This window comes from Aythya marila (assembly GCF_965140915.1).
Source record: "Aythya marila genome assembly, chromosome: 1".
In the NCBI taxonomy this organism is placed as follows: domain Eukaryota; kingdom Metazoa; phylum Chordata; class Aves; order Anseriformes; family Anatidae; genus Aythya; species Aythya marila.
Window position 1 is genome coordinate 55267114 of NC_139042.1, and position 12814 is coordinate 55279927.

The 12814-nt window shown below is 35.0% G+C and overlaps 1 protein-coding gene across 5 annotated transcripts in view; it reads right to left on the reverse strand.

Annotated features, from left to right (window-relative positions):
• DOCK9 (dedicator of cytokinesis 9) overlaps positions 1-12814 on the reverse strand; it is a 126306-nt gene that overhangs the window by 5115 nt on the left and 108377 nt on the right. For all 5 annotated transcript variants that reach the window (XM_082767091.1, XM_082767095.1, XM_082767096.1 and 2 more), the window contains 7 exons: positions 12429-12486; positions 10917-11023; positions 5141-5263; positions 4627-4740; positions 2956-3102; positions 1418-1628; positions 195-385 (listed from right to left, as the gene is read on the reverse strand). In XM_082767091.1, coding sequence (XP_082623217.1) covers positions 195-385; positions 1418-1628; positions 2956-3102; positions 4627-4740; positions 5141-5263; positions 10917-11023; positions 12429-12486 — 951 coding nt within the window. The remainder of the gene's footprint in view (positions 1-194; positions 386-1417; positions 1629-2955; positions 3103-4626; positions 4741-5140; positions 5264-10916; positions 11024-12428; positions 12487-12814) is intronic.

Below are 12814 nucleotides of genomic sequence, written 5' to 3' on the forward strand. Positions count from 1 at the left end.
CAAATCATCAGTATTTACAGAAAATACTTTTACTGCTTTTCCTCTTCTGGGAATAACTGCAAACAATAAGCATATTTCTAATTTACAACATTCTTGACTATACAGAATTGAAACTATTAACAAAATACTGCTTATATATTTTTTCAGAGACAGAAGGAAGCAAAATAGCTGAACGGCAAAGTATATGGTCTTACCTGAACACTGACACTTCCTTGTAGCTTCAGCTGCAATTTGATCATATCTACTTCAGCTGAAGCACAAAGCTGCCTGAGTTCTGCGACTTTTTTACTCATTTCATCGATGGCTACTTCAATTGGGTTTAAATCAGTATGGTGCTGGTACATGACTGGAATGCGCTTCTTCACATATGGGAAACAATGTATAGCTACGGACAGAATTGAGTTTAATGTAGTGTTAGAAATGTTTTTGAATAAGGTGTACTTCGATAGGATTTTATGTGAAAAATCTCATTTTGACATAATTTGTTGGCCAATTTATTAACACATTAAATGACAAGAAATACTACTAGGAGTACAAGGAAACAAAATATTGAAAATGTTAAGTACGCATAGCTTTACATATATTAAAGCAAATAAAGATTGTTGGTACTACTATACTACTACTAACAATAACCAAGAAATAAACCATACAATCTTAATTCATAGAAGTTTAAAAAGAATTGCTTATCATACACATATCTTAAAGAGTAAAAGAACTAAGAACAGGCAAGGTTGTACTTTCTATTTCCTCTCAAGTATTAGCTACGGACAGCTGATATTATTAACTAATGTAAGTTCCATTTACCACTACATTAAGACAGTGATATACAAGCTCACACTTTCAGAGACAAAACAGTCTTTTTCTAAGAACAAGGAAAAGTAGCCAGCAGGTTCATAGCTCTTGAAGGTCAAAGAAAAAAAAGACCAAAAAAAAAAAAAAAAAAAAGAGGATTATCCCTTGAAGAAACCAGTATGAAAGCCTAGTTTTGACTGCAAATGCGGAAAACATTTTCACTGATAGCTATAAATGAAGAGTAGTAAGAACATAGTGAAATATGAGATTTTACTCTTTTCCTAATACTTCAGCATTAAGAAACCATACAACTATCTATGTATTCTCAGATGGTGATTTACAAGCATCCTTGCATACAATATTTTTGGGTATTATTTTCAAGTACATACTCATTTTAAAAGATTGTTTCCCAATCATTCTCAACTATGTTCTTGACTACTTTGCAGTTCTTGTAATCTCCCAACAGTCATGTGAAATCCTCTAAAGGATTTTTTCAGGAAAAGCATAAAACATACAGAAAAGCCTAGTATCAAGAAATAAGTATATATATATATGTGTGTGTATGTATGTATATATATATAAAAGAACAGTTTTCTCTTAAAGGAAATTTCAGTCCAATGAGTACCTGTCAAAACAGTCCGTCGTTTACACTGTTCTTCTACTCCTCCTTGTCTTTTACCAGCTTGAGTAAAAGGCATCTCAAACATAAAGCGGCGAATGTTATGAGTCCTTTCAAAATCTGTTTTTCTTTCCTGCAACTCTTTTTCTTCAAAGTATGGAACTACATGCGTAACTTGAATATACGCATATTTTGAATCTAAATCCTTTGGATTTACCTGAAAAATGTGGAAGAAAATACACCAAATAGCTACATTGTGAATAAAGTAGATATAACTGTAGTTACACAAATTTCAGAAATTAAATTTGGTCTCTTAATCTGTAAATTACTGCAAGCTTAGCAAACACTAATGCTCTCGTGGGACTTCTCTGGCAAACCACACTGCAGCACTACAGACATTAAGTCAATACATTGCTAAGAATTAACATTAAAGAAAACTTACTGCTAAGAAATGACATTTAAGAAAACTTACTGCCGCCTTAAGGTAGTATACAGAAGAAAAAAAACACACACCACTACCATTATTTTCTACATTCAAAACTGCAATAAAAAAATAAAGCAGTTTTGTCCAAACTTAACAGTGAATACTGGATTTCAAGAGAATTTCAAGAGAAGTTGCAGAAATAAAATATATATTTAAAGCCTTTATTTAGAGTACACAGGAAGAACCGTGAAAAATGGAGTACAATATAACTCTCTTGTCCTCCAACACATTAAACTCCTGCATATGTTCTTCTCTCCTTTTAAAGTTCCAGTTTGAGTTAAGAGTACTGAAAAGCCCACCACTGCTGCACTTTCAGGTGGAGAAGCACAGCACTTTGTGAGCTTGTAGAATCACGGAACAGAATAGAGGATATTATGAGAAAATCAATGTAAAGCGTAAAAGCTTGAACTGGTTAAGGAATGGAAGGAAAGGAATGCAGAGGCATCTTGTGCAGTATGAGATCTTCTCAGCCTATGGGTACTACAATCCTCTTTTGTTCAATGGCTTCAGCTATTGTGATGGCAAACCTTACCTTAAAAGCATCAAGAGGGGACTACAAGAGGTCAAAGTTGCAGTTGGATTTGATCAGCTCTGAAGGTCCCTCCCAATTAACTGAATTATACTATTCTAAAGATATAAATGGCAAATTTTATCTCAGAAAAAATATTTGATCAGACTTTGGTGACAGTGGAGTGATGTGGGGGTAGGCAGGAGACACACCTTTAAAGCAGATTTTTTTGCTAGTAGCGTGTCCCAAGTAAGCATGATTATGGATAAATATCCTGGGAGACCTGCAGTCTAATCCTACACTGGCAAAAGTGTAGTATTAGTTAATACTACTAATTGTAAATACTACAAAAATGTAGCATTTAGCTTTTTGGCTATCCTTAAGTGTAAGTTTAATAGAAGATGATAACTCTCCCATACCCTTCAACCAGCAGATTTTTTAGATACGTGTTTGGATATTAAACGAATAAAGGAAAGTGATCCCATGTTATTTCAAATTGATTAGTGGAAGGAAGTTGTACATTGGAATTCTTAAGAGAGAATGAAAACATACTTTGCCAGAATCCTGAATCATTTTGACATTTTCAGACCCAAATTTGTCAGAGTAGAGTTTCTGGAGCCTCTGAGAAATTTCTGAAAGAGGAGTGAGTTTAGGCTCTTTATAGATATATTCCTTTCCATCTTCATCCTCAAAGAATCCCTGTAAAAAAATAAATAATCAAAATCTTGGGAAAAAATAATAACCAACATTGAACAATGATTTTGATTAACATAATATTTATGGTTGAAAAAGAAACATTTAACATCAGGATTCAAGCAAATGTAAATAAACAAATTAAGCCTCAGTAAAAAGAGGCTTCTGAAGAAAATAAAAACAAACAAAACAAAAACAGAAAGAAAGAAAAAAACAGAAAGATATAACTATCTACTACAAACTGAATGAAAGATAATGGAAACACACAAAGTTGAATTTTTTGTTGTAATGTTATGATGTGCCAAGCCTTTGAGATAAAAAAAAAGAAAAAAAAAAAAAAAAAAGAAGTATTTTCTTTACTTTTATCTTAAAAAGTGAAATTTTGGTACTGTTTCACTTGCCAAAACAGATCTCGTTGCCCAGTAGGACTACCTGATTCACAAGTGAATACTTTGACAATGTTTTCAAAACTTGAAAATTCATTGGTTTGAAATTTAATTTACGTAAACATCTTAATTTTGTGTTGTACCCTTTTGGCATATACTTCTTCATTTTTATTACATATAGCGTTTGTTTTAAAACCATAACTGAATGCAATTTGTAGTACATGGAAAGTGAAACAGTTGATTGATTTAAAACAAAAAAACCATGTCTGAGTTCATGTTTGAAATAAAAAAATAAATATTTTTGTCATAAAATGAAACAGAAAATAGGAAAGCACAACATATCGTGTGTAAACACAGGCTAGTTTGACAAAAATACCCACATCAAACTACAGTGAAATGCAGTAGTTTTTACTGCATTGTTTGCTTTGTAAGCAATTACTGTAATTACCTCAACATCTGTTTCACTGTCTGTAAACTGGTATTGCTATAAAGTTATAAAAGACAACAGAATACATATAAAGTTATATTGCTCAGAGTATTTTACAATTCCCCATGCTCAGCTGAACAATTAACAACTGGGCTATGCATGTAGAAAATGTATTACTTGATACCGCGTGAGACCATACTGATACATATGCAGTGTAAACACAAATTAGAGGATGTGAAACTGTCCAATACGCAGCCACAACTCTTGTTTGAAGCATGCAATAATAACGTATAGACAAGAGTGATTTGTTCTCTGAATGGAACTTAATGTTATTTTTTTTTTTTCAATCACAGTGGCTCTTAATGCATACCAATCTAAGAAGCAGCCTTGCAAACCACACTGCAGCGCTACAGACATTAAGTCAATACATTGCTAGGAACTGACATCATAGAAAACTTACCGCTGCCTTAAGGTAGTAAATAAAAGAAGAAAAAGAAAAAAAGGCAAAAAATTTACTGAGGAAAATAAGGAAGAATTGTGTTGGAATTGATAAATGTTTTAAATTAAGTTATTGACAGTATTTAATTATTTCTTAAATAACATATTTCTCGTGCTTTTTGTCATGGTATCAGCACAAATGATGAGAGTGCACCTTGTAAAATAAACCAAGATTTTTCTTATTGCATACTGCAGTAATGGTAGGTAAATAATACTCACCTGTCCAAAGAATGCTACCCTGAAATAAGTTCCCAGCAGTCTCTTTCCTGTATGCATAACTTCTGTTACTTTACTGTATGCTCGATGAAGAGTATCATATAAATGAGCAAGCCTCTAAAAATAAAATAAAATAATTATGGGGTAACAAAATAACATAATGCATTCCTATCTTAAAACAACTATGGATGATGTTCCTGTACTTAAAAACAACTAAAAAGACTATTTTTTGAACACTATTTAAGTGTTCAAAGAAAAAAAAAAAAAAGACTTTTTTAAACGTATTACTATGTTTAACACCTGTATCAGAATGACAATATGCAAGATTAAGTTTTAATAAATTATATTTATTTGAAAGAAAAACATTTAAAAATATTTAGAATTAATCATTTCAACACACTCGTATTTCAGTTACTACTTTAATTATCTTGTTCTGTGATATGTAATGTGTCATGCAGTTAAAAAAAAAAATCAGGAATTTTTCCTTGCTCAAGTTTACTTATAATGAATTTAGTACCTCAAAATCTCTCCGTTTTTCATAAATGGGAATTATCAGTTTATATATGTCAGCAATCAGTTCATAGCGTTCTGCCTTCCAGAGTCCATCAGCACATTGCTCCAACAATTCCATCAGCACATCCTAGATTTGTACACACATTTGAAAAAGAAAAACAATTTGGTGCTCATTACAAGCCTGGTAAGCAGTTATACCAAAATTCTTCCTAAAGAAAAAAGGAAGATCTTGCCTCAAAACCATGTTCTCTAAAATAGAATTATTGTGGCAATCAAAAAAAAAAAAAAAAAAGCTAAGAGGAAAGAAAAAGCAGAATGGTCTGAATGTATGTGAATGTATACATGTACTCTTTGTATTTACGATAAACAGCATTTTTCTTTTAGATACTCCTGACCTTTTAAGTATACAAATGACACCTGTGTGAAGACCCAAACTTGTCTTACTATATACATTTTTTGAAAGTGCTGTTTCCTTGTTGTTTTTGTTTATTTTTTTGCACAAAGAACATTTTTTCAACTATCAATAAATTGCATCATCAGTAAAACAAAACAAAAAACTCTAATACCAAAATCCACACTCAGAAGTATTTGTTAAGGTATACCACTTAATTTTGTGTATTTGAACCAGAAGGACATACTAAAACAGTTAGAGAAGCTGTTTTGACCCTTCAGGATCAAATTCAAAATCATATGTCTAACTCTATTAACTCAAGTGTTACACACAACGTTATAGATATCATGGAACAACTTAAAGCTTCTATGATAAAGCTGTCATATACTCAGTCATGACTTGAGTGTGGAAGAGCCACCAAAGATCTCCATCCCCATCCATATATCCTAACGTACATCTCAGTCCTCTTCAAGTGTGCTTGAGGATCCAATAACCTCCAGTAGGACCCAAGTGTGAGACAGAGAGACATCTTCTAGTACCACTTCTGTACCACAGTGGTCAAGCCAGAAGCCAGAAATAACTTAGTCTTAGAAGGGATCCAATACTATTTCCTTCCTCCATTCAGCAGAGGGCTGAGACATAACAAATACATCGTTTAGAAAAGCCAACTTTAATTTTGAGGGGAAAAAAAAAAAAAGACTGAAAAATGCTATCCTTTTCCATGTACTTCAATAGTCCCTAAAAATTTCGCTTCCCCCAGTCATCATGGGGCTGTACAGACTCCCCAGTATCTCCATCCTCAGCAACCACGTGGTGAGAACCAAAAGACCCATGGCACTGCTGGACCACAAGGGATGTCCACAAAGTTTTGTGACTACTAGAGTCTTAAGTCAGACACAAGAGGGCATCCAAATGCAGCAAAATTTAATTTGCACAGAGGAAAAAATAGAAAGAGCAAAACTGCATATGGGAAAGCCGACAGAAGGAGGGAAAAACACTGTTTCTGGGTAACCTCTCTGTGCTTATCCATCCTCATGGGAATAGTTTATTTCCATACATCCAGTGAGAATTCCCCTTACAACATGTGAGACTACCTCTTCCTCTTTCATTGTTCATCTCTTACAAGAGCCTGGCTCTTCCCTCAGCCACCTTAGGAGTTGGACTTTTTCCAGTTCATTGATCTCTCTCTCTCTCTCAACTTGGAGGTGGGCAGCACTGGGCACGAGATAAGAGGTGGGGCATCCCAAATGCCACGTAGAAGGGTGAAAATGTAATTCCCTCCACTTGTTGACTCTTTCTAATATAACCCAGTGTGCAACTGGTCTTTGTTGTCACAACGCTATGCTGGTGAGTCCTGTTCATCCTCTTGTACACCAGAACTCCCGGGTCTTTCTTTCTGCAGAGCTGCCACCCAGCCAGTCCATCTCCAGCCTTTACTGACACATTGGGCATGTTTTCCCCATGTGCAAGACTTTATTCTTGTCTTTACTGAACTTCAAGAGGTTTCTATCACCTTGAGTTTGAGGTCCCTCTAACTGGGACGTTGGGGTCCTCACTACGCCTCCATTTAGCTTCAACCACTAATTTGATGAAATGCTGTACCCCATGACCTAGATCGCTAATGAAAATGTCAAACAATATTAGCCTGAGAATCCATGCAGAATACCTGCCTTTACCACCATAAAGCACCCTGTGTGTCTGAGTAAGTACTTATTTCTGGTTTTCATAAAGTGCTTTGCCATGTTGAGTTACACTTAAAAGAGCTACAACACTGTCCTTTCATTTGGCAGATACCACTGCACTACTGTGCAGTAACATTCAAACATTCCTTAAAATACATACTCGTTCTTCTAGAAAAATTCTTTAATCATCTGTTTATAACACATAACATGATTAGAAGGGAAAAAAAATCCAAAAATTCTACCTAACCAGCCACTCAACAAAGTACCAGGCAGTGCTTTGTTACAGGGTATTACTGCAAGGAGTATTTTCACTCACTAGCTTTACACTACTAAAAGTATTCTCAGTACATTAAAAAGATGATATTTGCTGAAGATCTTAGAAATTTGTTTCTTTAGAAGGCAAATACAAAAACGCCAGGATGCTCAGATAGTCTGACAGATTTCTTCTATATAATTTCTATTACCTGTAGGCAAATACTCCTATGATATGGGAGAAGGGGGTAATATTTCCTACAGCTCTGAGGTTTCTGAAGCAATTATTGTCTGTCCTCTTTTTACTGAAAATGTTTTTTAGCTTTTCCCAAGGCATTTTTCAATGGTTATCATCTCTTATTGTACTGTTAATATAGAGGGTTAAGCCTTACTCTCTTACTATATAACTGAGGAGTAATTTATAACCCTACCATGCCAACCATTTAATGAGATTCTTGTAAAATGAAGATATGTTTTTAAATGCCCTGTTTACTCACCTAGGACTCAAGCATAAAAAGGTAAAGGATAAAATCTCAAGGACTCAAGGATAAAAAGGATAGAATACCTCATAAATCTAAAAATAACTTTATTACACAAGTTATTGCTTATATGCTTAAAGTCATTCAGAGAATCACAGCATGGCTGAGGCTGCAAGCGACCTCTGGAGGCCACCTGGTCCAACCCCTGCTCCAGCAGGGCCACCCAGAGCATTTTCCCCAGGGCCACGTCCAGGTGGCTTCTGAAGCTCTCCAAGGAGACCCCACAGCCTCTCAGGGCAACCTGTGCCAGGGCTCCCACACCCGCACAGCACAGAAGAGCTGCCTGGGGCTCAGAGGGAGCCTCCTGTGTTTCAAATCCCAGGATGTGCCCCAGACATTCACTACTGCAAACCTGGACTGTCTCTCTTTGTACTGGAACCTACAGCTTGATAAATAGCTGGCACTTGACAGACGTCTGCATAACTATCTTCGATTCTGAGAAACCACCCAGAGTGAGAAAAAGCAAGCCAAATGATAGATGATTTCACCCAAGATTCTAGTATGGTGCATACAGATGAATGAAAGCTTAATTGCCATTCCTCTTAAGCTACCAAATCACCAGGGGAAAAGGTAAAATAAAATAAATCTTGTCCAAGATAAGGTTATGCATCTTTGGATGTGTAAGTGATATAATTTGAAAGTATTCACTGGCTGGAGAAACACCTGCCCTGGAGAAATACTGCACTACAAATTTATTTGACACATTTTGGAGTTTATGGATTCCGATTTATAAGAATAAAAATCACCCTTCTTGTTTTGGGCTGCGCTGTATTTTTTATTGCACAGCAAGAGCACGAGGATGACAGGATGATTTTCTTCATCTGAGAATCTGAGTTAGTTTTCCTACAGAGAAAGGCTGAAGGGTATTAAATTGTCTCCTCTATATAACATGTACTGTGAAGCTCTCATTTACCAATCTGAAGTTAGAATGATTCATCTCATGGACAGGCAGAGCTAACAAGAGATCAGAAAAAAAAAAGTAAGAAGGTGGATATTGAGTTAATATTTGTGGTGGAGCTGTATTTTGGCAAATTTTTATTTTGGAAAACAAACAACAAACCCGAATCAACTTTTTCCGAGTTTTAATCTGCATGGAATCTGGCACCAGACACCGATCTACTAGCCATAGCTCAAAACCCTCACGGATGAGCTGTTTACAACAAAGTCTAGCAGGGAAAGGGTAACAGCTTCCAGGCTTTTGCTTTGCAACTTGTGACACCCATAAGATTTTAGTTCTACAAGGAGAATCTGACCTGTGCTGCTGAACAGACTCTCTGGCTAAACAACTGTTAATGAAATACACATAGTAACTTTGTTAAAAATGAAACACTAGTGTTTTTTTTTAATGACTAATTTAGGAAACGAGTCAGGGTAATCCTTGCCTAGAAGATAATTCTTTTAAAATGAGAATTGAGAATTTGAAAAAATTGATTTTAAAAACCAGGAAACTACATAGACTCTTAAGACAAATTTCGCTGACTTAGGAAGACTTTATATAACAGAGAATATAAAAGACACTTTGCTCCTTTTAGAAACATGGAAGAGCCCTCCCTCACTCCCCATTGTGTCAATCACTGGTTTTGAGATTTAATTCTGACATGCCTAGCATCCAGGGAAATCCCAAGTAACGTGACTCATAGGAAAAATTCACAGTAGAGGATCATTTAGCTGAGTAGCAGTAAAGTACAGCTTGAAAGATATGTTTATTATACCATTTATCTACCCTACTGCTCTATGATTTCTTTTTCTTAGACTACCACAGATTCCCTTTCATAAGGCCGTACTGAGGCAGCACTCTACATATGAATATATTCCTGTTCATGAAGCAATTAGAATATCTTTTTTGAAGAACTTCTGTTTATAAAGGGTTGCATACAGGGAAAATGAACTCTGCGAGGTTTGAACCCTTTGCAGGATCCATTGGCTTATAATTTCACACTTGGCTTACTTTTGCTCCATGGAAATACTGAGAGATGGAAATAAATCTGGGTAGGGTTCAATGACTCAGAAAATGCAGCATATTCTTTTTACAATGAGTGACTAATCAGAAGAAGAATAAAGACATTCCGGTTAAAAAAATACAGAAGATCCTCTCTGTCAAATGATTTATCAGGTAGGTGCTGACAAGAGTTTCCAACAAAAGTTTCCATCCACTGTAGGTCAGTAAAAATCCAACTCCTAGTTCACTTAAACAATTTACATTTTTCTGTGAGTAACATGCTACATTCACGCTGGATGAGGAGAATCAGTGTTTTAAAGAATATAGCATACAAATAATAATAAAAAACGCAGTCTGCTATTGGGTGTCTTTGGAAACAAAAGACACTCTCATTTCAAGTAATTCCAACTCCTGCCTTCACAGAAAAAAGGCAAGGCTACAAATTTTGTCTTAAAACTATAGAACAAATTAGTACCAGAATGTGGGAATAAAACACATGTGCCCTAGCTCTAGCCCTAGGCTTAAAACCACTAAATCTTTCATCTATTCCTCCCAAATCTGTTAGTATAGACTCAGATTGCAGTCAATTTTGCATTTTGTCACATGCTTTCACCATAAACAAATTAAAACATACACAAAAATGTGTTGCTACAATTATGTTTACGCACCAGGGATTTTTCTAACATAGCTACTGCAACTAGTGGTCTGTCCCTCGCTCTGTACTGGCAAATATATTGCGTAGTCATCGCAATTTGTATGCTGGTGCTTTACGTAAAATATACATATATAGCAAATTCTCTAAAGCCTGGACAGCTCATAGAATTTTTTGTTTTATTTCTGTATTATGATAAGAATAGTGGCTAGGAAAACAATGATAGCATAGGTCATAGCCGTCAGCCTCAGGACTGAAACTGAACTCGAAAAAAATAAACAGCACTTTAATGTGCACCAATTCTAACACAGTTATGCTTGCTTACTTCGTTGAAGTGAACATCTTGCATTCCAACATCCTCCATCATTGAAGCTTCTTCGTCTATATTAGGTGTGATTACTCTGAAAGCAGTACAACCTTGTCTAAACATCCCTATCATTGAAAAAGAAAAACAGAAAAATTTACCTTAATGCCATCAAAATGCATTCCTCCACCAGAATAACACTAGGTCATTTTACGATGTTGAATAATGCAGAAGACTTATATTCTTACCACCAAATTAATAATTAAAAAAAAAAACAAAACAAACAAACAAAAAAACCTGCCTCCCACTGCATGATTAAAAGAGCAGAGCCCACCTTATTCCTTAAACCCCCAACATTAATACCTAAACTCTTACCTACAAAAATATGTAGTGTCTGAATCTTTCTACTTTATCTTAAATCTGTACCCAACCTATCCCACCCCAAGTCTACATTAATCAAGGTCACTTTTACAGTATTTCATTAAATTGTTCATGCAAGAATGAGGTTCGACTGTCTGTATTACTAACAGGAAGTAACTTGCATATGACAGGAAACAAAAATAGCAAGTTACCCAAGGGAACCACAACTATATACATATTATCACTAGGTATCAGTTGGTTGTTATTAGGCTTGCAAGAAAGTGAAATAACTTAAACAACTCAGTCTCAGATTTGGTCACAGAAAGCTTTTGAGATCATTAGGGGCAGAAGGGATTGCTTATAGCACTGAAAAAGTATCCTGCAAGAGGTAAAAAAGTAACGGAGAAAGAAAAGACATCCTGTAGACCTATAACTTCAGATGGCAGTTCAAGCAAAGATGAGGCTAAAAAGTTCTGGTCATGAATTCATACGCTTAAAAAAAAAAAAAAAAGCTCAATATCATAATCAGTCCTAATAGTTTTCTAGCCTGCCTTCCACCTATAGGATCAGAAGACTTGTGTTCTTAGTCTGTGGTTTGAAAAAATAGCATATAGACTTTATTAAGAAAAATCTCTAGAAGAAACTTGCAGAAATCTATCTCAATAGTCACCTTTTTTTCCTTCTTTTTTTTTTTTTTTTTCATATATGGACAGCTGCTAGCACAGATTACGAAGACAAGTGAAGTGCTCTGAGCACTAATATCACTTGGCATCTAAAGATTTGTAAATTTTTTTTTTTACTTCTCTGGCAATGCCAGGCTTCCATATATACAGTGAGATACATGTATTACTCAATGAACACAAATATTCGCTGATAAGGTTGCTTAGAAAGGGTCTGATCAGCTATTAGCAACTATAGCATAAAATTATTATTTAATTTTTATTTATTTATTACTTTCCTAAAAAAATATTTTATCTTCATCTGAAATGATGACCCTTAATTGTGCAAGAATGTTGTTGTAGGTATGCTATCCACTTAAGTCAGAATTTTTTCCTTGGTGAACACTGAAATGCCTACAACTTCCCCAGGCAAACTATTGCTAAACTATAATGCAATTATATGGACAAAAAAAAGACCAACAACCCACATTTAAGTAAGATTTCAAAATCATACCTTTCCGTGTGAGATATTCTGCAACCAGTGCTGCTACATGGACATAGCACATTGCTGCCTAAAACAGAAACACTTATAAGCTACAATTACAATGGATCTAATGAAAATGAGATATACAAGAAAAGTCCTAGCCTGAGTCTTTTTTTTTTTTTTTTTTTTTTTTTTAAAGTTGTCACTGATCACTTTTTTGTACAGAAAATACAAAGATTCAAGATTTTTCTTTAAAAATATCAAAGCCTAGCAGCAAAATTTTTACATATGGAGGCTGTAGAATTTCAGGTACTGGAGCTAAAGGAGAAAAGTGTCAGGAATTCTATTTAATTCATACTTTGTATGGGGCTGGACTTACTGGACCTCTGATTTACAGAGGTTCTCATCTAGTTGTA